The sequence below is a fragment of the Centroberyx gerrardi genome, chromosome 10 (genome assembly GCF_048128805.1).
Source record: "Centroberyx gerrardi isolate f3 chromosome 10, fCenGer3.hap1.cur.20231027, whole genome shotgun sequence".
NCBI classification, from domain to species: Eukaryota; Metazoa; Chordata; class Actinopteri; order Beryciformes; family Berycidae; genus Centroberyx; species Centroberyx gerrardi.
In genome coordinates, this window is record NC_136006.1 from 22,386,214 (window position 1) to 22,413,272 (window position 27,059).

The 27,059-nt window shown below is 46.9% G+C and overlaps 1 protein-coding gene across 4 annotated transcripts; it reads left to right on the forward strand.

Annotated features, from left to right (window-relative positions):
* Nucleotides 1–2,124: 2,124 nt before the first annotated feature.
* On the forward strand, nucleotides 2,125–27,059 carry ankrd44 (ankyrin repeat domain 44). Of its 4 annotated transcripts, none has more exons than XM_078286122.1 (28): nucleotides 2,125–2,594; nucleotides 7,545–7,628; nucleotides 8,813–8,891; nucleotides 9,471–9,541; nucleotides 10,565–10,765; nucleotides 11,347–11,434; nucleotides 11,823–11,965; nucleotides 12,256–12,468; nucleotides 13,522–13,600; nucleotides 13,693–13,807; nucleotides 13,932–14,014; nucleotides 15,481–15,589; nucleotides 16,410–16,478; nucleotides 17,145–17,285; nucleotides 17,759–17,824; nucleotides 18,328–18,439; nucleotides 18,844–18,915; nucleotides 19,482–19,683; nucleotides 20,132–20,219; nucleotides 20,364–20,481; nucleotides 21,051–21,273; nucleotides 21,370–21,457; nucleotides 21,776–21,859; nucleotides 21,958–22,103; nucleotides 22,252–22,334; nucleotides 22,431–22,513; nucleotides 23,148–23,239; nucleotides 24,390–27,059. In XM_078286122.1, the coding sequence occupies exons 1-28, from the start codon at nucleotides 2,568–2,570 to the stop codon at nucleotides 24,647–24,649; spliced, it is 3,219 nt and encodes a 1,072-aa protein (XP_078142248.1). In that variant the 5' UTR covers nucleotides 2,125–2,567; the 3' UTR covers nucleotides 24,650–27,059. The 4 variants fall into 4 exon arrangements, with proteins under 4 accessions (XP_078142248.1, XP_078142251.1, XP_078142249.1 ...); XM_078286125.1 differs by having other exon boundaries at nucleotides 24,487–27,059; XM_078286123.1 differs by having other exon boundaries at nucleotides 15,526–15,589.

Consider the following 27,059-nt stretch of genomic DNA (forward strand, 5'->3'; position numbering starts at 1 on the left):
GAGCATTTGAAGGAGAAAACAAGTCCCTCCGCTGATGTTTCACCCAGATGCAGCACATCAGCGGACGGTGTGTGTTTAGGGAGGCACTGCCATCACGACGAGCCTATTGTCCCGGTTATCAACCTTGTCATCCTGCTGAGACACAACAACCAGATAAAGCAAGAAGAGACCATGCGGGCAGACTGGCAGCCTGTCCCAGTGGCCTTGTTGAGGATGAACTCAACCCACATATGGGCGGACTAAGCCCCGGGGGGCTGGAAGCAGTACAAGCTCAAACTGTAAGAAATCTTTTGACGCATGGCTGTGTTAAAAGCCCATAGGGTTACATACATAGTTTTCTCTTCAAACACACGGCCCTCCAACCATTTTCCTAATCTCAGTTTTCTCATGGTTCCTAAATCTTAAGTATACAAGTGTTATATAATATTTCAAGTATTATATAAGGACACTAAGTGTGAAATTGTGAGTTGATCTGATGATCTGGAAGTAGCAGTTCTCCCTCTACTCCATCTGCATGTCCTTTACTCTCACCCTTTTCTGTCTGTCCCATGCTGAGGAGAGGTCAGGTCACAGTCATATAGATGAATGAATGGGGAACTCAGCCGCACTCAAAGCACAGAGATCAACCTCTACCCTCCTACACACACACACACACACACACACACACACACATGCACAAACGCTCATACCCACACAATGGAAAACCCTCCCCCACTTTTCCCGTCCATTCACTCCCTCTCCCCACTGCTCCACAGCGAGGCCCTTACGCTTTGACCCAGATTTCCCTGGCAGCCGCCATCCATGCTTTGGATCTGCTAATCTGAGGAAAAGAATAATATGAAGTCTGTTTTGCATGTGTGTGTGTGTGAGTGACAGAGAGTGAGAGTAAGGACAGGCAGAGTGTGTCTGTGTTACAGAGAAGGTTGTTACTACAGGCCTACAGTGCTGAGCCTTGTGAGAGCAGAAATGGCTCAGATTTATTCACATTTGGCTGTAGCTGCCCTAGGTCACATGGTCCCAGAGGGCTTATGTCTTCCTGCTGTATGGCTGTTGTGTGATTTGCCTGTCAGTATCTTATCCTGAGAGTCATTTGTTTAATATTTGGATTTCTAATGTAATCCTCAGAGACAAATGTAGGCTGAATTAGAAGGTTTTAGTGAATATAATTGGCTCCATTATTACATTATTTGTACTCTCCTTAAAAAAACCTAAAAGTCTAATAGGAGTTTGCACTTACTATCCTCTAGCCAGTCATTTGTACTGCTTTCAGTTTCCTTCCCTTACAAAGTAATAACCTTTGGAATGCATCTTCATGAGCACAGCGAACTAGGCAAAAATGCATGGTGGTGTCTGTCTCTCTCTCTCTCTCTCTCTCTCTCTCTCTCTCTCTCTCTCTCTCTGTGTGTGTGTGTGTGTGTGTGTGTGTGTGTGTGTGTCTGGTTGTCTGGTGATGGTGGCTTGTTGAGTCAACACTGAGGTAGCCTAGCAAGCTGCTACACCTCCCTTGTTTACAACCAGCATCAAGGCAGGAAGGCTATGATTAGAAAAGTTTCCACAATGCAAGATAGAGTACATGATGCAATGACATGAGCAGTGATGTTGTGGTAAATCAAAAGGCGGGTAAACTATGATTTCCAGTCATAAGGCAAACAGCAACCTTGAATTATATTGTCAGACAAGCATTCATGTATTCTTTTTTCCATTAAAAGACCATATCCTCATACAACCTACATCAGTTTGATACCACTTCCTATGATTAATACTATGAATGTAAACTCTGTTTTTAAAGGTGCTATATTAATAAAGTTATTATTATAATGTCATATCATAAGGATTAATGTCTGCCTAAAAAAGAGTGGGTAAACTGAGGTTATGTGAGTTTATCCCTGGATATGACACCCAGCCAAAAGTACAGTTTCATTCTGCACCTATTCATTTCTCATGCAACATGCTTACTTCTGGATGATCCAGTGTCAGCTGTGTTAGGCCCCCTCTGTCCAGCGGGTGGCAGCAGCGAGGGGGGCTGCTGTTGATGCTGAAGCCTCTCCTCCAGTCCTGCATCTGAGAGGAGGAGAGAGAGGCACCAACTTCCTGTGCGAGCTCTGTCTGTTCAATTGAGTTCAGTCCGGAGCTGTCGCAGCACCGAGGGAGGCTTTTTTGGCTCTGCAGAAAGGGAAGAGGAGGGAGGTAGTGGAGCGGTGTATGGCTCGGAGAGACGACCGTGACCCCCGCGCAGCAGCAGCCATAAATGTGGATTGTTTACATCGGTGGGAAAAGCCTCTCCTGCTTCCCCGCCTCCCTCCGAGCGGCCGCCTCGGCTCACCGTCGCCGCAGATAGCGCCAGTGGAGCGGGCCATGGCCCTGGTACTCGCCCCGGCCTTCATCATCCGCCTATAGCTGCCTAGGGAGGTGCGAGAGACCGAGCTGCAACATCTCGCCGTCTGAGGTCCAGCGGGAACAAGTGGACTAGGAGAAAAGGACAGCGGGCTTTGGACTGCAGCATCGCGGACTGCATGGTGTGGTGGTGTCGGAGGGAGTGGATGTGCAGCCCGAGCTGACCGAGAGAGATGGCTGTTCTCAAACTGGCCGACCAGGTAGACCTGCTAGCTGCTGCTAGCCTAGCCCGGCCACTGTACAAACAGGCAACACGACATTTTACCTTTTTATTCACCTATCTGCTCCATTTGGTGGCGTTATTATTAGCGCGACGTGTCTTTGTGTCGCCGGCTGAGCGTTTTATCAATGCTAACACATTATACATCATTGAGAAAAATGTATTTGCTGCCCTCCAGTCCGCTGTACATATTACGCTGCGTGAAATTCAACGACGCTGTCCTGGTTTTCGCCTGGTTAGTTTTTGGCTAAATAGTCTGTCTTGTGTTGAAATGAGGACAGCCCGCGCGGATACTTCCTGCTCTGTGTTTCCGTAAAGCATCCCCGCAGCGCGAGGACGAGACGCAAATTTCTTCAATAATGAAATTTAGCCCCTGCAGCTATGTGTTGAAATTTCGGGTCAGTCACTGTCCAGCTGAGCCAAATGCTGATTTAATGTGTCCAAGGTGCTGAAATGTTTGGCCCAGGCTCTTCTATGTCTTCTTTCTGGGGGGTTCCCAAACTTTTTTCATGCCAAGAGCCTCCAAAAAGATGCACAGTAGAAGAAAGGATAGGATTTTATCTCAAGGAGCCACATCTGAGGAGATTCATGTAGTTGGATGTGATTTGGCGTAGAATCACACAACTGTAGATGGGGTGGTGGAGACTGAAAAATATGATCAAAATATTCATCCTCCTGATACATTCTCATTCATTCTGCTATTATAGTGAAGCTAAACTATTCCTCATTTTAGTGCAGACCCCCTTGAACCCCCTCGGGGACCCCTGGAGGGCCCCGGACCTCAGTTTGGGTTCTGTCTTGTCTCTCTTAATAGTGCAGTCAGGGACTCAGATATCCAGTTTCCCCCGGTTTCAAAATGATGTACCTCAACCAGAGCCCTCTCAGCGAGACGCTGGCATCTGAAGAGAGTAGCTGGGCTTGAGTCCACGTCCTGAAATGTCACCGTGCCTTTCAAGCTGTCTCTTGTCACAAATCCCTGATCTGATATGCCTTTGTCTTGTTGGGACATCATTTCCGTGGTCAGTCCAGCCATATCAGATCAGCAGTGACTTCAGGGAAGGGAGGGAGGAAAGGATGCTACTCTTTGATATATCTATTTTCAGACAACATGCTGATTATGCCTGATAACTCAAGTTGCTATAGATTTCTATGGCTTGCATATCGGACAAGCAAAACATAAGAGCAGTTTAGTTATCATGTGCAGACCAAGAGTGGGGCATGGGGTTGGTGGCTACAATAAAACAAACCCATAAGCCGCCTGTAGAAAACGACACCACCAGCTTTGCTTATTGGCTTCTTCATGTGGGCTGCCTGTGAAAGGAAGCAGTGCTTTTTGCTGCACAGGTACTACTGACAGGGTCAAGAGGTCAAGGTCACATTGGGTGAAGGCACAGAAGGGTCACATGGTTTCAGCAGTCAGCCTCGCCCCAGCTCAGGTGCTCAGGGATCACAGCTTCAGCTCAGCAGTGTGTGTGTGTGTGTGTGTATGGGAGGAATGCAGTTCAGCTTTCATCTCTTTTTTTTTTTCTTTTGTTTCCTCTAGAATCGGATCACTCGGTTGTTTCCCGTTGGCTAATTGGTTTGTATTTACAGTGTGGACTTTTACCACCCATGGCAGTATAATGTATATACACCCATGGTACCAAATGGAATATGTGCCGTAGAATGGAGGTACAGGTAGTTGTTGACTTTCGGCTTTCCTCCGCTACGTCTTGTGTTGCACTACTGTGTGTGAGTGTGTCTGTAATAGCTGCATGTGTGCAGGAGGCCTGTTAGGTTTCCTGTGTTTTTCCCCCTTTACCCTTGTGTTTCAATGTAGTTTCCTTTATTGTTTCCTGTATATGTTTCTGACAGGTGAAACTTGTAGACCGCGACTCCCATGGTCCTCTCTGTCTCACTGTTTAGGGAATTCAGGGAGGGACAAACACAGAGTCACGCGGCGCAGTATGGTTTTAATTGAGCACTTCATCGGTATGAGGACATCAGCAGCTTCTCATTGACTGCTCATTGAGGGAGATCAGCCAGTTAGAGGCGTGTGACACCTCAGGCATCAGTGGAAAACGAAGCTAAAGCTAATATGTGTGTGTGTCGTCTCGTATCAGGGTAGCCTGCGAGTGTTTGTAGCCTGTTTGAGGAATGAAAATAGAGTTTATCTGATGGAGGAAGTTTGTGTAGGATAAGAATGAGAGAGGAAGAGTGAAGGGGAAATGCGTGTGTTTTGCCAGAGTTGTATCACCGAGGGCCTGGTTCTGTTCCTTAGAGACCAGCGATGACAGGATTGGGTGATTTACTGGGCTTTAGTTTGCCCTAAATGTTGACAAGTACGCTGCCTCGTTCTTATTGGCCAACAGTGGGGCTTGGAGGGCTTCAGCTGGGCCTTAAGGCTAGTGAGAAATGTTTGTGTCAGTGTGTAAGTGTTGCAGTGTACAGCAGTGTGTGTGTGTGTGTGTGTGTGTGTGTGTGTGTGTGTGTGTGTGTGTGTGTGTGCTACAACAATGAGCTCTGTGTTTGAGATGCTTTTAGATAGCCTGGAGGGATGGTGGTGTGGGTTCGGGGGAATGTCCTCGTACGGGACGGCTGCTTCCAGGGGCTGTCCACCCCCAGCACCCCCCACTCCACCCCTACACACACACATACACACACACCTACACTCCTTAAACCTCCCTGTGCTTCCTATTCCAAATGCTGGTAGCACCACGCTCCCCAAGTCCCCATGGCAATTACAGACACCGGCATTGTGACCAGTGAGTGATGCCAACCCTGTGTGTGTGTGTATGTGTGTGTATGTATGCAAGTGTGTGTGTGTGTGTGTGTGTGTGAGTGCATGAGCACTTGAAAGAAAGGCATAGCTAAAGAGGCCATATGCTGCCAAGTGTTGGCTGCTTGTTTAAAGGCACAGCCCCTCTTGTCCAGCTGGGGCCTCGTTCACTACTTTGTAACCTAAATGTGTCCTTCCTCCTTCCCTCTCTTCTCACTCTGGAGAAGTAAACACCGCTCAAACCTAAATCACAACTGAGCTGCTGAGGCAAGCTTTGAACTTGAATGAATCGGCTAGATCGGGAGGAAAAACGACGAGCGAGGAAGTCAGGACAATCGCTAATGTGAACATCATCTTCTCTCCTTTCATCCCGTGTCACCCGCTTTATGCTGTATTATTGATATGCTTCCTTCTTTTTTTGGTTGGGGTGAAATTATTTGTGTGCGTGAGAATAGGTGGAAGTTTCACAGCGGGAAATGTGACAGATAAATCTGAATCTCGCCCCCCCCCCCCACCCACCCACCCACCTTCCTCCTGTTCTGCCAGTTTAGTTTGTCGTCCCGGCCGAGGTGTGGAATAAAGACGCGTCTGTCTCCTCTTCTCTCTGCTTCCCTCTGGTACAAGAGCTCCCAAACCTTTTAATGTCAAAGACCCCAAAACAGATCCCATCTTAACCATGGTCTACAGGAATTATGCCAAGTTATCACAATTAATTTGACAATGATATATTGATGTTTTAAAAAATGCCACACGTAGCACCTTTAAGGAATGTTAAAAATAATACTTATATGTGTGTTTATCTTTGGAACATTTGCTTTTTTTCTCAGTTATTGAATATTTGCAGCCTCCAGGCTTCCTTCATTTACAAATCCAGCAACGTAAACTGACGGAAAATAAAAATTGGTGTCATCATAGCAAGAACACATCCATTTTGCTTTTAGGGATTGCAAGTCAATAGAGGTTGAGATCTAAAATGTGATGATATGGCACTACACTAGAATCAAATTCTAGGCCTAATGCATGAGGAAGTGTTAGTTTGTGTGTGTGTGTGTGTGTGTGTGCGGGCGGTTTTGAAGCAGAAGTGAAACGCTCCTCTGAGGTTCCTCTCTCGTGTTTCTGAGAAGGAGAGACTGTGCAACAGGAAGTGAGGCGGGAGGTGGCAGAGACGCACAGGAAGTTTAGCGAGGCCGGCTTCTGCCTGATCTGATTCATCAGCACCACATCTAACCTGCAGCCTACATTTTCTGCCCTGATCTGCAGAGGCTTCCACTGTGGCTTACCTACTACTTGTTTTTTGTAGGGATTAAGCTTCGTCAGCGTTGTTGACTATGAGCATTCTGACTGGAGCTGTTTGGGACTGCAGGCATTTTCCCCAAGCCTGCGTCTGTTTAGCAGAATCTGACCTTTATTGCTGGTGTGCTGATTGACACTGATAGCTGCTGCGTGTGTGTGTGTGTGTGTGTGTTTGACTCGTACCTGTATTTACCTCATATCTGTAATCACGGAGAGAAAATATGGGCTTTGGAGGCATGACCTCAACTCAATGCCCTTTGTTTGATTTTCCCTTACACACAGTTTCTATTTTTATGATCTCTATCTACTAAGAACCAATTTCTCTATATGGCTTTGAGTTCTCCCCTCGGCCAGTCAGTGACAGCTTATTTACATCTACATACAAGCAAAGTGAGCAGAGTTTTAAAAAATCTTGTCTGTAGTAAAGAGCATTTTTGTGTACCAAGTAATGTAGGCTGCAGACTAGTAGCCCTCTCTGCTCCAGCTTGTGTAAACACAGCACAAGCCGGCTTAGGCAGCTGCTCTTGCACACACACACACACACACACACACACGCATATGTATACACACATACACACACAGCCAGTATTCTATACCGTGGGAATGATTACTGGACCCTGTTTACGCACATTTCTTGTGTAATGTCCAGTGGATGAGTGTGATTTCCCTCACATGTCGCTTCGAGCTCGGTTTGATAAATGCGGCGATTGTTTACATTGATCAGCGATGGTTGCACATGGTCTTTAACATAACGTCTCTATTTAGTTTTCTGACTTGTTGCCTCTGGTCACATGTTTAATGTGTTTCAGACAAGGCGTAGTTGTGTTGGGTCTTTCGACTCTGACTTTGTTTCATGCTTCTGTCTTTGTCTCTTCCCAGCCTCCGCTCATCCAGGCAATCTTCAATGGAGACCCTGAGGAGATCCGTATGCTCATCTACAAGTCTGAAGACATCAATGCTCTGGTAAGGCCGGAGCAATGCAAGACCTTTTATCCCTGGGGAAAAAAAGTGTACATTGAGAGTTCTCAGATCTGTCTTTAGGTCAGGCCTAATCCTTATAATCATGGAGGTTGTGCAGGGTAAACCACCTAAACCCAGTTTATACACCTTTATATTTAGAGAATAGCATTTACCTGCATTTTTAGGATGACAGAAGTCTTTTTGGCATACATTTCTAGTATACATCATAGTAATTAACATCAGGTAGGGTCTTTTAAGAAAGAAAAACCCCCATAAATTAACGCTTTACTGAAAATACAATTTGAGTTTTGCATGTTGGTGGTTGTTTGCCTTATGATGATCACCGAGCGGAAGTCATAGTTAACCCACCTTTTTATTTTCCACTACATCACTGCTCATCATCAGCTTATAGGCAAATCAAGCAAGGCCACCTCTGTTCTTTGAGCTTTGCTCAGTAGTAACAACCTTCTCTTCTCCTTTCTCCTTACCATCACTTCCTGTGCGGGCCAGCACCCGAGGGTCTGGGTTGGGGGCGGTGTCACAGGTCAAGGGTCAGCAGGGCCAAAGTTCAGAGTAATTGTTTATTTACACCAGCTCATATATGTGTGTATGTATAACTATTCCAAGGCAGGACAGGACGTGGGCGGGCCTGCTGTCCCATTCTCCTCCTGCCTGTATTTAGTCTCCTGCGCTGGGCACTGGCCGCCTGTCGCAGGACGGCCGCGTCTCTGTCATTGTCCGCTTTAGATGTGTTTTTGTTGGAGAGGCGGCACACAGCCCAGTCATATGGACATCTGGGGTGGTCATCGGGCCGGAGTGTGTGTGTGTGCGTGTGTGTGTGTGTGTGTGAGCTCATTGAGAAGAACAATGGATGTGTTGATGCTGACAGGCCTGTTGCTGATCCTAGCTGCCCTCAGCTTAGCTCATCATCTGTACTCTGATATCACTGCCTCCTCTGTGTCCAGTCTAAGCGAAGAGTTCTGGTATTTTAGACTCTCTGATCAAGGATTTCTAACCTGTAGTATCCCAGGCAGCGGTTTCTGTGAAAGGGCTGGGCTTTTGAGTGCTGTAGATGTTGTTTTACTCTCATCCACAGCAACTTAGAGTGAGTGCAACTGTAGATCAGGTCTTGAAATTAGAAATAGACTTCCACTCATGTCCGTCCCAAACTGGCCTTCCTCCCTCAGGATGCAGAGAAGCGCACCCCGCTCCATGCAGCAGCCTTCCTGGGCGATGCCGAGATCACCGAGCTCCTCATCCTCTCTGGTAAAACCGCTCCCTCCATTCCTCTCCTCCTAGCCTCCTTTGGTTCTTCTTCTCTTCTCTCCCTCCTCTGCACCTCTCTCTCGCCGCTCACACCCTGCACTCCCACTTCCTCCCTCTGCCACTTTTCCCCTCCTTCCATCTTTCTAGGATTGTTTTATTTTAGCTCTTCTAGTTACCAAAGATTTCTAAAATATCACAGATTTTGTGCTTGTTACCAAATTTGGGATTTCTAAAAATTGATCTTGAAAATCAATTGCTTACATACATTTTCTGTAATATATAAAACAAATCACTATCGCTGTCCTTGGACTCAATGGATAGCAAATGCCATACATCTATATGGCAGATATATTTTTATTTACATTTATATTTTTATCATGTTCTTCAAGATTTTCGGGTGATAAAATCAAGGATGTCAAGGATCATTTTTATATCCTTCCTCCTGCTAGCTAGACACATGTAGCTAAAAGTGACATTACAGTGCGGCTGGTAGAATTTGACTTTTCCCCTCATCTCTGTTAATGCCACACTTTTTTCCTCCTCCTCCCTCCCTCTCTCTCTGCTCCTCTTCCTCTGCAGGGGCTCGGGTCAACGCCAAAGATAACATGTGGCTCACCCCTCTCCATCGCGCCGTGGCGTCTCGGAGTGAGGTGGGTGGGCGGACACACACACACACACACACACACACACACACACACCCCTACTGAGTCCAATCCTTTATTCCATAACAACAACTCAAACAGCATGGTGAAAGATCCTTAGTGACACACACTGTGACACAGGTGTCAAGGAGCTAAGCCGCACTGCATGCTATTTACCTGTAATCATGCACACGCGTGCGCACACACACACACACACACACAAAATTTCTTAGCCTATCCCAACATTCTTACATAGCATACTCAGGCCACACAAGACTGATTTATCTGTGTAAGCATCAGAAATCTGGGTCAGAGCAATGAATCGTCAGTCTTGATGTCCAAACAGGTAATTCAAGATGCTTTGGATGGTTGGAGGCAAATTTTACTGGTGTGGCTGAGGTTTTCTATACATCCTACACTACTACACATGGTGTAGGAATGTATGAACTTGTGTGGTTATGAATGGGGAACTCTGTGTCTGTCGTAATAACCTTAAATACTTACAAGTATCCGCAGATCCTTAAAGTAAATCTAAATATGAGGCATTAAAAAGTATTAAATTGTCTAAAATACAGTTACTAGAGGTTTTATTTTTTCACCTGCAATGACAGGCTTCTTTGTTCACTGATTAATACAGATGTACTAATACAGAGTTAGTAGCACAATATGCAAAACATGATTTCTATATCTATATCTGCTTTACTAAACATAATTGGACTTCATCTCCCTTGACAATTAATTTCCTTTTGTCCTTTTTCTCATCCTGCCCATTTATAGTTGCAGAACTTTCATTGGCTATGTTCAGTCAAAAATACTTTTGCCAGCTTGGTTTCTTTATTTTGATTTTTTAAATTGGTCTTAAATTCAATTCAAGGTACCATTAAAAGCTTTTGGCTTTCTGAAGCCTGCAGATACTCTGACCTACTGTAACTGTCAGTTCTTTATTCATTATTTATTATTATTAGTTATTTATTTATATATATATACACACTCACACACATGCTGACTCCCTGTCCCTCTGCGCTCCCTTAGGAGGCGGTGCGAGTGCTGATCCGCCACTCGGCCGACGTGAACGCGCGGGACAAGAACTGGCAGACGCCGCTGCACGTGGCCGCAGCCAATAACGCGCTGCGATGCGCTGAGGTCATCATCCCGCTGCTGAGCAGTGTGAACGTGTCGGACCGCGGCGGACGCACCGCCCTGCACCACGCCGCCCTCAACGGCCACACCGAGGTACTGCAGCTGATCCACCGATAGTGTCAGATCAATTCTGTTTAACTCGATTTCTCAGTAAAATCACACGATTAGTATCATTTCTGCAACACCCCGTCCCCTTTGACCCTATTGGTACAGATTACTAATGAACAGGATATGATGCAACTGTCCCTTGTGCTATTCTGGGTGAGCAGCTCGGTTAGAGGAAATAGCTGGGTGAGAGCAGGTATGTCATTGAGGTTATCATGTGGGCTGTTCACACTCGACATCCTCCTTGTCTTTTGATAGAATCAGTCATAAATAGGCTGCATCTAAAATTAACAATGACAGAGGCGGCACATTTCTGGCGCCAAACTGAATGGCCGGCTTCGCTGTTTCTGCACGATGGCCCCTCCAGCGTGTTTATGCAACAACTCCGCCAAGTGATGAGACGTATTTACAACGCAGTTATGTAAAGAGCATCGCCCCCGCACACAGTCCCGCACTGACAGACACAAACACTGAGGCCCACACATATACATATGTAGGTGGGCGTGCACCGACACATACACACACACATGCATACCTAACTCCTATCTTTCTCCCTCACTGTACGTCAGATGGTAAACCTCCTCCTTGCGAAGGGAGCCAACATCAACGCCTTTGATAAGAAGGACGGCCGGGCGCTGCACTGGGCGGCTTTCATGGGTAAGAGATAAAAACCGAGTTTGCCGAAGACTTTTATCTCGTTACACATTGTGTTCTTGATTCCTGGAAGCAGATATTTGCAGATGTGCTTTTAAAAAAAATCAATGGCTCTGAGTCACCTAATGGCCAAAGAACTTACTCTGATTCACAATCCCTTTGTGAAATCTCTTCTGCAGGTAGTGATTAGCTAGGCAAGTATAAGAGAAATCTCAGAAGTGCTCTTTGTTGACTTTCTCTTTCGCACTGATGCGATTCAGAACTTACATAAATCAACTGCAGGATTCAGTTTGCTGGAGCAACGCTTTCATGTTGCTTCATAGTCTCCGAGGCCTGAGGGGCGGCTGTGTGGCCTATGCATGATTTGTGTGCTCCGGCGCGCCCCCTACAGGTCATCTGGATGTAGTGTGTCTGCTGGTGAGCCAGGGGGCCGAGATCAGCTGTAAGGACAAGCGGGGATACACTCCCCTCCACACAGCGGCCTCCAGCGGACAGATCGCTGTGGTCAAACACCTGCTCAACCTGGCTGTGGAGGTCAGGACACACACACTCACACACACACACACACACACACACACACACTCACTAGCTCATGCTCCCTCTTATGCAAGCTCAATGACACATACTCACACTCACATTCTCACTCTTAAACAAGCACAATAGCACACATTGTATGTGTGCGCTGACTGACACACACACACTCGCTCTTTCGCAATCACACACATGCATACAGACACCCTCACTTACTCAAGCATAATAACACAGACACACACACAGGCTTTTCCCCGGCCATAATGAGGATTGTTTTCTCTGTCCGGCTGCAGATAGATGAGTCCAATGCGTTTGGGAACACGGCGCTCCACGTGGCGTGTTTTAACGGCCAGGACGCCGTGGTCAGCGAGCTGATCGACTACGGCGCCAACGTCAGCCAGCCCAACAACAAGGGCTTCACCCCGCTGCACTTCGCCGCCGCCTCCACACACGGAGCCCTCTGCCTGGAGTTCCTGGTCAACAACGGGGCCGACGTCAACGTACAGGTACAGAGGCTGAACGGCTGCGTTTGAGCGGGAGGGTTCGGGTGTAACGGTTGCGGTGTACGTGAGGTGGCAGGGTGGCTAAAGAGGCCGCACGTAACCAAAAGATTCATGCAAAAATCATGCACCCTGTTAAGTGTTGGCATTTTTAAACATCAATATATCATTGGTAAATTAATTATCGTGAACAAATGAGACCATGGACAAGATGATTGGTAGCCCCTATCTCACACCTGTGGTATTGTTAGGACTAGTGTTTCAAAATTAAGACCACATTTCCCATGAACCCCCATTTCTTCCGGTTGCAAAGAAGATGTTGGTACTTGTCCCCCATCTCCCTCCCTGGCCTCGCCTTCTTTGCTTCTTCGGTCAAAGGTTTTCTCTTTGGCTTTACTGAAGAGCATAAGCATGTTGGAAGTGATTTTTCTATTGACCTTTCACTCATTCTACCGTCTGCCATTGGGAGAAACTCTGAAAGCTTTAGCTCTGTTTGCTCTGGAAGAACAGCTCCCTCTTCCTGATTTGTGCCGTAAAGCAATCCAACAGAATTCCTGCGAAATCCAACCAGGTGGCGCACAATGTAAAATACAGTGTAGAGGCAGATAGGAGCTGCCAGTCTAATCGGTGATGGTCTCGTTTGTTTACAGTAATTATACTAATGTCTCAAATGTAATGTGGTAACGATTTATTGATGTTCAAAGGCTACACATCGTACTTTTTAGAGTGTCCTTGAACAAGACCCTGAACCCCTACCTGCCTACTCATTGTAAGTGGTTCTGGATAAGAGCATCAGCTAAAGTCCTGAATATAATAAGTGGAAATGAATGTGGGGGGAAAGTATGAGTGGTTGGACTTGTCAACTATCAACAAGCACAGGCACTTCAGCTCTGACATTCTCATTTGAATCGGAGGAAGCGTTCCTGCTAGTGTGATGGTTTGGTCAGTGAACAGTGGGCTGTCGTCGTCGTCTTTTTCGTCTGTTGCATCATTTCCTCCGACGGTGTGTGTCTGGCACTCTCTCATCTGTTCTTTTATCTTTCTCTCCCCGTCCTTCAGAGTCGGGACGGGAAGAGCCCTCTTCACATGACGGCAGTTCACGGACGCTTCACTCGCTCCCAGACCCTCATCCAGAACGGTGAGACCTCTTGGGGGTTTGTTTGTGTCTCAGGATCTCTTAAAGTTTCTCTTTTTGGCACGATCACTTTATACATGATCATTTCATTTTAGGTGGGGAGATTGATAGCGTGGACAAGGATGGCAACACCCCTCTCCACATTGCTGCCCGCTATGGTCATGAACTCCTCATCAACACACTCATCACCAGCGGAGCAGACTGCACAAGGTGTGTGTGTGTGTTTGTTCATCTGTTGAGAAAGTCCTGGTAAATGATTTGAATGACACTGTGGTATGCAATAAAAGTTACCAAACCTGTGTTTTTTTAATGCTTTATGCATCTTTCTCCGCAGGCGAGGGGTCCATGGCATGTTCCCTCTCCACCTGGCTGCCTTGAATGCCCACTCTGACTGCTGCCGGAAGCTGCTGTCCTCAGGTAGTACACAAACTACACTACCCATGAGCACTTGAGAGAGGTGTCTGTAGAGACTTTGCAGTTGTGTCACAAATCTCCTAGACGGCTGGCACCGTTGGAGAATTGGCTGTGGGCAAATAACCACTAAATATACAAAAACAGGGCTGGAAACAGTGGGTGTAGATCCATTCAGTAACATTAGGTTAACGTCCATTCAGTAACGTTAAGTGAATAGTCAAAAAAAAACAAATGTCACTGAAAATTCAGACTTTGCTATTCGTATTTATCACCAATATTTGTGACAGCACTTGCACTAGGTGCACGTTGTCCCTCCATCCTGCAGCCTTCTGATGGTGAAGGTCAGGAAAGGGGAATAAAAGCTGATCCCCAGATGGCTCCCAAGGGCAGGATCATCCCGCAGTGTCATTTTGGTGCTATAGAGCAGGAAAGTTAGCGCCCCGCTGCTCTTCTCCCTCCCAGTGGTGAATTCCTCCACAGGCACAAGTATTCAGCCTTGGCCAGATTTGAGTCACACTGTTCCAGAGACAGACAGGGCCTTAGTGAGGCTGGTTACTCATCACCAATGGGATCTGTCTCCCTCTGGACAAGAGTGTATTCTCCACCACTCTCCTCTCGGAGTATTGATATTGGTGCTTAATGTCTAGGTTTCATCTGAAAAGTTTTCCTCGCTGGAAAAGATCTGTCTCTCCTCCCACTCCGTATCCTCCAATGTATTCTGACAGAGGGCTTTGCCATACACAAGAGAAAAGACTTTGGTAGATTCAACAAACGTTAAGCAGATATAGGGAAATGACAAGTATCCATTCTGGCTCCAGATCCCCCTCTGCGTTTAACAAGGCCCTGGCAGTTTCCCCAGTTCTGTGTCTGGAGGCTTGAGGCAGGATGGAACTGGGCTCCCCGTGCAGCTCTGTTGCCTCGCTGTAATGAACAACAAAGGAGTAATTTACATGTGCTTGAGTTTTGTATGCAGCTGCAGTTTTATGGCTGGTCAGGACCACTGTGGACAGGGGGTTTTATTTGCTGCACTCATTACTTCTTAACTGTTACAGCCCCCTGTTCTGTGAATTGGTCAAAGCCATCAGACACTGAATCTAGTCCCAAAGACTGATAATAACATGATAGAGATTCAAATCGAACTCTGTCTCTGCACTTTTCCTCCCTCTACCAGTCGTCCAGCCTGTCCTACTGTGTCTGTGAGCTTATAATGTGTCAGTAGGTATCACCGTCTGTAATATGTAGCTTACGGCACACAGGCGTTTGTGTGTTTGCCTGTGCACGCGTGCCTGTCGTGCGCTCTCACCTAACCTTGTAATCTTGTCTCGTTTCTCGTGTTTTTTTTTCTTCCCACCTCACACTAACACCTGTCTTTCTCTCCTCCTCCTCCTCCTGTCTCTCTTCCTCTCTCTCTGTGGCTGCTGCTGTGTGTTGTCTGGCCGCCCCTCCCCGGCCTGCGCCGCCCTCCTCAGGTCGGAGGTTTAGCATAATGTGTAACGACTCGGTCCTGTCTGCAGGCTTCCAGATAGACACTCCTGACACTCTTGGGAGGACCTGCCTGCACGCCGCCGCCGCCGGAGGGTGAGTCCCACCGTTTCACTGTGTGTGTGTGAGTGTGTGTGTGTGTGTGTGTGTGTGTGTCTGTGGATTTGATTCTGTTTTAAGCAAGGTAGTGGTGTATACACTAGATAGATCGGTTTGCCGATATATCAGGCACATAGTCAAGCATATAGTGTTGTCCACCTCTGATATGATGGATAATGCTTTTTGATTGATTACATATTTATTGTAGCATTGATCAATACTACACTGGTTGTCTATGGGAAGCCCTTAACCTTAACTGATTCTAATGCAACACTTTGGTCAGTTTCAACAACAAGTTTGCATGAATATGTATTGTTATTCTTATTATTAACCTGGGTTTCAATGGCGAGTTTTAGTGTCCCATGGTCTAAATACTGTTTCAGAGGCTTTTCCATCCTGCCAAGAATAAAATTCTGGAGGAAACACAGAATACTTGTAATTTCTTGTAATTTTTTGGCATGAAAATGGTCAAATTTAAAGATATTGAATATCTGCATAAAGTATTAGCTATCAGCAGCCTCAATCCAAAATTGTCAGTGTCGGTATTAGTATCAAAGTTCAAAAACCAGTATTAGTCGAACCCTAGTACACACATCCAAAAACATGGCCAGATAATTCATGTTTATGGCAACAAATATTTCTGCTCCCTTTTGTGGATTATTTACCAACCTTCCTCATATAAATGCTTGACAAAAACCTGTTTTAATGGTATTTTGTTATTTAAGAGAATAGAAAGCCACTATACTACTATAAATCTGCTGGGAGAAATGTAGCAATTCATGTCTAATCATTTCACCCTTCTCCTCTCTGTGGGCAGTAATGTGGAGTGTGTCAAGTTGCTCCTTAGCAGCGGTGGAGACCACAACAGGAGGGACAACTGTGGCAGGTAAGGAAGTAGACATTTTGTACACTGGTGGCCTACTTAAAGCATTATTTCACCTCCAACATGGCTGTCTTCCTGGAGGCCGTATGCACCGTCAGCGCTCAGTCTCTTTTCACCTACTCTCTCTGTCAGTAGTTACAAACAGAAAATTGCTTCTTGAACAATGCATATGCAGTTAGAGGCAGTGAAAAGTAAAAGTAAAGTGAAATATGGCCGACTAGTTTGCAAGACAACCAATGAGGAAGTGCAGAAAGGAAACCCAGTGACAGAACAGTATTTGGTAGAACTGTACGGGTTGTGTGCTATTTCAGTCCTACTTCCTGTGTGTGTGTGTGTGTGTGTGTGTGTGTGTGTGTGCGTGTGTGTGTGTGTGTGTGTGTGTGTGTGTGTGTAGGTATGCGTGTGTGTGTGGTCAGAGCCATTTCTCCCTAATTCTTTGAGTCAGCCGTGCAATGCGCCATTTCAGTAACGCTCATAGTCTGACTCAACGCATCGGTATGCAGCACAACTTGCCTGTTGGTTTGCTTGTGCATTTCTGCCTGTGCATACACATCGCTATGTATGTGTGTGTGTGTGTGTGTGTGTTTGTGCATTCCTGGTGGTGTGTATGTCCATCTGTCTGCCTGACTCTCTCTCTCTCTCTCTCTCTCTCTCTCTGTTATCTCCCAGGACTCCGCTCCACTATGCGGCTGCCAGTCGTCACTACCAGTGTCTGGAGACTCTGGTGGCTTGCGGTACCTGTATCAACGCCACTGACCAGTGGGGGCGCTCTGCCCTGCACTACGCCGCCGCCTCGGACCTGGACAGGAGGTGAGGGACAGTATCATATCACGTGTTATGCTTCCAAACTGCACGAGAGCAGAAGAGGTTCAGAGCGGAGGAACCTTCTTTCTTCTTTCAGTTTTGATGAGCAGACTTTTAAGATCGAACCGCTCCTCCTCACACTGGTTTCTCGCTGTTGCACTGAAACACTTGGGGTGGCTGTCTGCTATCAACTATGTATAGAAACCCGGCGGCTCGCACCTCTCTGTTTCCATGGCAACCGGAGGTTATATTAAGGTAACGCTGGTGGTAGTTGCGATGAGTCCGGCCTCCGGGGTTTTTGGCGGCCCCACCCTTTACGATGCAGCGCAAAAGCCCGGCATCCAGTCGGAGTTGGCGCCGTTATTACTTATTGATATTAGCAGATACCACCTCGGGAAAGAATTTCTTGTTTGAATATCTCAACCTTGTCTTTTTTTTTTTCTCTTCTCATTCACACTCCCTCCTTTTCGCCTCCACAGGCGTCGTGTAGCTCTGGAGCCGGAGAGCGAAGGGGTTCAGGCAGAGAAGGAGAAGGAGGCAGCGCTGTGAGTCCACACTGAAACATATAGGAAGATCTCTCTCTCTCTCCTCTCCTCATATATTTCTTTCCTCTTTCACTTTTCATCAAAACCTCTTTATCACTCTTATTTGCCTAGTTATCCGTGCATGTGTCATGACTGTGCATGGCTCTGAGCAAACATACTGTCTAAAGCCAGGAGATGGAGAATAACCAGTCTCTCTCTCTGCTCATGCCTATGAACACATGAGAAAACACTCCCACACACACCAACACACGCACAAACCCTCTCTCTCATGTTTAAATAACCTTTGCATACATCTATAGAAATCATCCGGCCCATTAACCTCATCACACGCACTCTTCCCGCCTGAAACGTGACTCTTGAAATGAACACAGACCTACATAACAATATATATGCAAATGCCCCTCAGGCTTCAGAGTAGTTCTTGTCCAGTATGTAACAGCTGGATTGTGCTGTGATGTTAATGACAGTGTTAAATGACAAGTGAACTGTGTGTTGTGTTCCAGATGTTTAGAGTTCCTGCTACAGAGCGGTGCCACAGCCTCTCTAAAGGACAAACAGGGCTACAGTCCCGTCCACTACGCCGCTGCATATGGACACAGGCACTGTCTGGAACTGGTCAGTTTACACACACACACACACACACACACAAACCATATACTGATGTTTGAGTGCACCTGAGGCCACATGGAGGAAATGGTTTTATTTTTGTGCAGTGACTCCAGGCGTTTCTCCATCTGTTGGTAGATCATATTTTCACTGCCGCCACGCAAATGCATTCCAGCTTTCTGTTGTCTCTTTTTACAGTGTTGAACTTGATTTGTGTCACAGTTTTCCAAAGCAAAGTACTTACTTAGTTACAGAGTGCTTCACAGTCAGGGAAGGAAGAAGTAAATCCATTAAAACCGGTGCCATAGAACATTTGACTATGATACCTACTGTGAATTGTCAGTGTGTGAACTGGCTGCAGGCTAACAGGCTGTGTGTTGGTCTGGAGGTAAACGTGTTGTTGTGACTTGCAGCTGCTGGACAGAGACGAGAGCCACCAAGATGATCCTGACTCCCTCAACGCCAGGAGCCCCCTGCACCTCGCTGTGAGTTGCACACTCACACACACACACACACACACACAAAATCCTTGAAAAGTTAGCGTGAAATCTATGTATTAAGTTTCTGTCATGTTTTCCATATTGATCAATTATCTCACCGGCACAACCTGTGTTTTTTGATCTTTGTGTTGCCTTCTGTGTGCAAATTAATCAATGAATCAACCTGTATTCCTAATGATCGCCAACTTAATGCCTCATTAAAATCAATTTGAAAAGTAACAGACAACCAATCAAAGGACATTAAAACAGGTGTGGTCTTAGTCAGTAGGTGTGCTGACGCTTTCTGAATGATTTGTAGTTTACTTATAGCCTTCTTGGGTAGACTGGAGAAGAGCACATTACAATAGTCAAGCTTGCTAGTAATAAAAACATGTACTAGTAGCTTCTCCGTATCTGCCTGGGAGGGGAATGGTTGCACTTTGGCAAAGCTTCTAAGATGATAAAAGGCGGTAAATGAACTGTAAATACTTGTAAAGTGTGTATATCTCTGCTGATGTCATGGTGTGTGTGTGTGTCACCTAGCTGATTCATGTGTCTCCGTGTCTCTCCAGGCATACCACGGCCACGCCCAGGCCCTGGAGGTGCTGCTGCAGGGGGAGAGGGAGGTGGACCAGGGGGACGAGGCGGGCAGGACCCCCCTGGCCCTGGCCGCGCTCCGGGGGCACACCGACTGCGTCCACACCCTCCTGAGCCAGGGGGCGGCGCCGCGCACCACCGACACCCAGTACGGACGCACCCCCGTCCACCTGGCAGGTAGGGCCTCCTTTGTCTCTCTCCTTCTTTCTCTCCATACTTCTGTACATATGCTGCTTCTCTTTGCCCTGCTTCCACAATTCACAATTTGTCCATTCACATGACCTTTACATATTTATGTACATATCTTTGTATAAGAGCCAGTACATATTTCTGGACACTTCTCTGAATGTTTTCTACTTCGGTCCATACATGCTAACAACGCATATATATGTTACTGACATCTGTAAATTTCACAAGATGTTTTGTTTGTTGTAATTATTTGTCTGTATTGTATTCAGTGCTCACTATTTGTCATGTTCTTCCTATTCTCTGCTGCTGCGATGGCCCACTTTCCCCACAGGGATCATTAAAGTTTCATCTTATCTCACTCTCCCTGAATTGGTGTCTCATGTAATTGACTAATAATGTAGCCTTTCTGTCACCTTCCCTCCCTCCCCCCCTCCAGTGATGAACGGTCATACAACATGTGTGCGCCTCCTGCTGGACGACTCGGACAGTGCAGACCTGGTGGACGCCGCCGACTCCCAGGGACAGTGAGTGATTTTCTCTTTCTCTCTGTTGTCTCCTCCCTCGTGTCTTCTTCTTCTTCTTCCTCCTACAAATGAGCATAATCTTTCCTTTCTGTCCATTCCTCCTTTCTTTCTGTCACCTGTCCTCTGCCTCCTCCCTCCCCGCAGGACTCCTCTGATGCTGGCGGTGGCGGGAGGTCACGTCGACGCCGTGTCCCTGCTGCTGGAGAGAGAAGCTAACGTCAACATGGCCGATAACCACGGCCTCACCGCACTGCACCTCGGGGTAAGCCTCACTGTGTGTGTGTGTGTGTGTGTGTGTGTGTGTGTGTGTGTGTGTGTTGCATGTATGCAAGTGACTGTTTGCAAATGAGTTACGGTGAGCTCGTAAAGCCTATCAGCGCCCAATTCAAGCTGATAACCCTGCCTCTCTTCTCTTCTCTTCTCTTCTCTTCTCTTCTCTTCACTCCCTCTCCTCTTTATCTCTTTCTGTACATATTTTACCTGTGCATATGTAATCTGTACAGAAAATGTGAATATCTTGCAATGCACATTTGCACATCTGGACACAGTCTCTATGCGTTTTCTTCCAAGTGCGTATCTGACTGTCAACAGCTAGCGATGCACACTTATACATCTGCTCTACAAGACAGTTTATCTTTATTCATTTGTTGTATTATCTTTACTATGGTTTTCTCTGTATATATTTGTTGTATTATCTTCAGTACTACAGCTGTCTCTGCTCCAGTCTTATGTATATATCCTGTTCTCTGCTGCTGCGATGACCTGATCTCCCCACAGGAATCATTCAAGTTTCATTCCGATCTGATCTAATCCATGCTTCCACCTCTCCAGCTGCTGTGTGGTCAGGAGGAGTGTGTCCAGTGTCTTCTGGAGCAGGAAGCGTCTGTCTTGCTGGGCGACTCTCGGGGGCGTACGGCCATCCACCTGGCGGCGGCGCGAGGCCACGCCTCCTGGCTGAGCGAACTGCTGAGCATCGCCTGCTCCGAGCCGCCCTCCCTGCCCCCCCTGAGAGACCAGTGCGGATACACACCGCTGCACTGGGCCTGCTACTACGGTTAGTGTGTTTGTCTGGGAGGGTGTTGTTGCCTTCTACTTCTACTGTCTGGCTGTCTTTTCTAATGTGTGTGTGTGTGTGTGTGTGTGTGTCCAGGTCATGAGGGGTGCGTAGAGGTACTGCTGGAGCAGAAGGGTTGCCGCTGTATCGATGGGAATCCATTCACTCCTCTGCACTGTGCTGTGTAAGTCACACAAATTGACACTTTGAAACATGAAACCATTTGGGACATTCTCTGTTTCTGTTTTTGTTTTGTTTTTGTAATATTCTATAGGGAAAACTTGTATTGGAATGCTTATGTTTTATTGTGCATGGGAACTACAATAAAAAAAAAGAAGCATGAGACATTTGGACACTTTTTTTGTCCGCAAGCGACAATGCCTTGTAAATTCCAAAATTCACTAGCCACTCGCAGTATTTTACCAGCCACCAAGAATTTTAGCATTGAATATGGATGTCTCAGTTGGCTCTTCAACATCCTGTGTTGTGTTTAATCCGTTAGGGTGAATGACCATGAGCCCTGTGCGTCTCTGCTGTTGGAGGCCATGGGATCAGACATCGCTAGCTGCAAGGACGCTAAGGACAGGTGAGCTGGGTGTGTGCTGGTGTGAGCGCACTGTAACACTGCTGCTGTGCCGCTGTATCATCCGTTACTGTACGTTCCTCCCTCTCGCTCTCCTCCAGGACTCCTCTCCATGCGGCAGCGTTCTCGGGTCACGTCGACTGTGTCCAGCTGCTCCTGTCCCACGATGCACCTGTCGATGCGGCGGACCAATCGGGCCGCACTGCGCTGATGATGGCGGCGGAGAAGGGCGGGGTCGGGGCCCTCGGTACATAGTGCATTCCTTCACTTGGTTGATAGCCTCAATAGTGTGTTTGTGTTATCCTCATGGCATGGCTCTGTTTCCGTATAGTTGATTGTGTGTGTGTGTGTGTGTCTGTGTGTTGACATGGCTCTGATTCTGTCCTGTCCTCCAGAGGTGCTGTTGACCGGCGCCAACGCCAACCTCAGTCTGACTGACAAAGACGGCAACACTGCCCTGCATTTAGCCTGCAGTAACGTAAGTGTCCACAGGGGGGCTCCACCCTCTGCCTGCTTCACTCTTTCTCTCAGCTCATAGAGCTTATACTGTAACCTGACATCTTTCTACCTCCAGGGAAAGGAGGACTGTGTCTTGTTGATCCTGGAGAAACTGTCTGACTCTGCCCTCATCAATGCCACAAATGCAGCACTGCAAACGTGAGTGTCTAAGACTTCTGTAAAGACTTGGTAAAGACACATTACAGTTTACATTTACAATATTGAGGCGGATGGACTGGAATAAGCTTAAACTCCTACATTGCCAACTTTACAAGCAACCAATAGAAATTAGTGCAAGGGTCAGAGGCACAGAGCCCAGACAACAGATGTAACAAATATCCATATCTCCCTATGAATGATCATATGCGATAGAGTGGTGGTTCTCAAACTGTGGTCTGGGGCCCCTTAGGGGTCTTTAGGGGGTTCTAGGGGCTCCCCAGAAAAATGAAGAATTTAATTTTACTGTAATTTAATGCACCAGAAATTATCCCACTTAGTGAATGTATAATGATAGGTTTCACACCACAGTCATCTCCCCATGGACAGTGTAGACAGTCATACCATTCAATACTAAATCAATAACAACAAAATCTTCCCAGTCTATCTAATAGGGGTTTATGGCCTTATGGCCTTAGAAAGGGGAGACTTTTATTTATACATCAGTAAGGCAGAAGCATGATCGGGTGAGAAGAGGAAGATAGCAGCACACACATTTTGACAGTATCACTTTACCTTTTTTTTTTTTTTTTTTTTTTTTAACACCTTCTGTCCATGTTCTCTCTGTCTCTGCCAGTCCCCTCCACCTGGCGGCCCGTAGCGGTCTGAAGCAGGCGGTCCAGGAGCTGCTGTCCCGAGGAGCCAGCGTCCAGACGGTGGATGAGAACGGTAGGTCTGCCCCGGTCCGGTCTGGTGTGATCCGGTTTGGTCCGGTCTCCCCCGGGCACGAAGGGGTTCGCTGTAGGCCCTAACCGCATGCTGCAAGCCCGGCCCAGCCTCCCCGTCGATGGTCAGCATGAATGTTTTTCCTCCGTCAGCGGTTGGGCCCCGTTCCATCATGAACTCCACCTGTCGAATGAATTGTTTCTAATTGGATTTTCTGCATGCATTGCAAATGCATTTGTTTTTGTCAGCGTTCCCACCGGTCATGGAATTTCTGGAATGTCATGGAATTCAGACACGGAAAGTCAGTGATACATTTCTCTGGGGAAGTCAGGAAATATGAGGGGATTTTACAAATGGGTCACTTTACAGGAATATACCAGAATGTATTTCCAACTTGTTTCACACATTAATTGCTTTAGCTGGTGGTTTTCAGCTGTTTTTCTCCACAACAAGCCCAACTGTAGTGGAAACCAGACTGAAACCCTTCTGACCTTTTCTGAACTGAAACATTTTTCTGAACTGAAACATTAACAACAAAGGAAAGAATTGAAACCTCAGGGCCACGGTGGGATCCCTGATTTAAACAGAGCAAGTAGTGGAACTGATCTCAACCCCTGCTGTTGCTGTGAAAGTATGAACTGTATGTGCAGCTTGTTTTGCATCGTTCCTCTGTCCTAGTCCTAGCTGCTCGTCCCTTGTGTCATTGCAGACGTTAGTTTCTTGTGTTATTTGCACTGATTGGATTTGTATTGTAGCGACAGAGGTCAGGTGTGGTCTAGCTCGTCCCTGTGTGCTCTGTGTACCCCCCCATGTCTCTGTTGGTGTACTGTGTCGGCTGGCTGGAGACTAATGGAATGCTGCTTCATCCCTCCCTTGTCTCCCCTCCTCTTGTCCTCTGTCTCCTGCTTCGCCTTCCCGCTTCCTCCATGTCCACGTCTCGCTCTCCTCCCTCCCTCCCCCTCTCTCTCTCTCTCTCTCTCTCTCTCTCTCTCTCTCTCTCTCTCTCTCTCTCTCTCTCTCTCTCTCTCTCTGTCTCTCTCTCCATCTCTTCCACATCCCCTCCCACATCCCCTCCCACACACACCCCTCCATCCTTCCTCCTCCTCCTTCTGTTCCCTCCCTCTCTCTCTCTCTGTCTGTCTCTCTCCCTCAGGTCTGACCCCCGCTCTGGCTTGCGCTCCCAGCAGGGAGGTGGCTGACTGTCTGGCTCTCATTCTGGCTACCATGATGCCTTTCTGCTCCCCTTGCAGCTCCGGGGCTCCCTCTCCAGGCTCCCTGCTGAGACAGCTGCCCCGCCAGGGGGGGAAGGGCCCAGCCGTCGGCCCCCGGGGGCCGCGCAGCCCCAGGAACCCCTCGGGACCCTCCAGCGAGGGAACCACCGAGAACGACTCGGAAGACTCGGAGACCTTCTGACCCCTCCCGACCGACTCTCTGCCCTCCTACCTCCAAGTGTGCACCTGACTTATTTACTCCCCCCCTCCCCCCCTCATGGAGTGTAAGCAGCGCTGAAGGAATGAAGCGGGGCTGTAGTCCTGTAGTCCGTTATTCTTATCATTCCAGTACACATGTGCACACTTCAGGGAGAAGGGTAGAGACTTGGTTGCGACACAGCCTGGATGTTTGCAGTGTGTGTACCCTCTCCCCGCTCTTGCTCCTCTATGTCCCCAGAGCTCCCATCACCATATGGGAAACATGTACAGAACCCCCCCCCCCCCCCCCCCCAATCCCCTCTTCCCCAGGCTGGAGGCCTACAGCTCTCTCTCTCTCTCTCTCTCTCTCTCTTAGTGCCCTTGTTCACAGATAATGAACGGAGCAGCTGCACTGCCCTGGACTGGTTAAAGCAGCCATATTAGTTGCTCCCTGGAAACTGCGGTTGAAAACATTAAAGAAGAATTGGATGTGGGCCAGCGCAGCACAGTTACAGTTCGGGTCTGCATGCTTGTGTCGGACTTACACCATGGTTCTCTCCACTCACGGGTGCTTAAATCCAAACCGACCTCGGTACTCAGTCTCTGCACGGCGTAGAAACTAGCCTCTGAGACTCGTCTTCTTGTCTTAAAAAAAAGCCATTTTTAACTGTTTGTACAAAATGAAGTGGACCATTAAGAAAGCTAAGTATAATCTTAACCGTTTTTTTTTTTTATGATTTTGGCTAGTTGATGTACCAAATATTTGACTTCCACGCATCGATACTGAACACGTACTGAAGGGTCGTTGTTGCGGCGGGGTCTTTACATGAAGAGGTACGTAGCGCCCGCAGCAACTGCCCACCGAACAACTAAAGCACAAATCTGGAATTCACTTGTCGGCCTGCGGCTCCAGTGTGAAGTGTACAGTCATCATGAGGTGTTGAAGAGTAGAAACATTGACCAGGACACATACTAGGAAACAGGGTAGGACACATTGATGAACACAGGGTTTGTGAAGATTGGCGTAGCATCACTCGAGGCTGGGATTCAAAGCAACATCGAAAAGTGTTTTTAAAAAGAACTAAGATCCATACTTTCTATAATAGGAATCTAGAAATGTTTTACTAATTGGACTGTGCTTTGTTCCTCCTTCATCCCTTCCTACAGTACATGGCTGCACACTTTGTAGCCTGAAGTAGCCAGTGGTGACTAAATGTTTTTAGCCTAAAATTGACACCTTTCTCCCACCTTGGGGAACACTTCGGTTTCTAACCCTGCAAGCCCGATGTTTCCATACAAAGAGAAGTCAAACAACCAAATTTCTGGAGTTTCCCAGGCGACCAGATGCTCCAGTGAAACGAGGAAAAGCTCTTCTAGGTCAATAAGGGGATTTTCTCCCCACTTCAGCATGGTATTTATTAACTATGACATGATGGTACAAATACTGCCAGCACTTAAATGTAAAATAACACAGGGCCTTGACCACTTTGCTCTCCTCTCCTCCTTCATCCCTTCTTTCCCATCTACTACTGTTTGTCTACCTACCAGCTATGTGCCAGTGTCGCAAACTTGTCCAGTGCCTTGTTAGATGTCTATTCAATTTTAATTTTGTCGATTTCTTTTACATATCCTCTGATAGTGGATGCTAATACCCTTATAATTTTGTGTGTGTTTAGGTTGAGCATAATGTGAGAGGTTGTGTTACATTGAATGAAAAAGTATGTGAAGAGTTTGCTCCAAAATGAGGGACCATTCTGCAGAGCTGTTGATGAATGGACCTAAAATCCTGCAAAAATAGTATCTCGCACCAGTGTTTTTACTCCTAAAGGCAAGGTGTGCTTGCGTGTGCGTGTGTGTGTGTGTAGGTGCGCGTGCGAGTGTGTAACCTTGGGTAACGATATGAAGTTGAACTGCTTTTTGTATATAGTGTTGTTGTAAAGCACAGCCTTGTATGTAAAAAAAATCTCCATTACAGAAGACTCTGAACACAGACAGGGACGCCTCCATTCCAAACCAGTCAAAACGATGAAAAGATGAATAACAAGCGCATGTTTTTCTTTAGTTATCTTTCAGAAGGTGTATATTACTAATTTTATTTTAAATTGTGAACCCAATTAGCCTGTCGGTTTGGAATGGAGGTGGCCCTAACGCCTGATAAGCACACACCTTGTTGAGAAGCACAGTGTTAGTCTGCCTCTACTGTCCCTAAGCTGAAGGTCTGCTGAGAGAGATTGGATGTCTGCCAGTATTACTCTACCAGAGAATGAGCTTCACCAGTCCTGACAATCGCTATCGTCGTGTGTCTGATGATTTTCATACCAGTTCCTGATGCAGTATGAAACGCTGAGGGCTGTTTGTCAGCTACCCTTTGTTTTATATGAATTGTACAATTAAAAAAAATCTGTTTTAAGTTA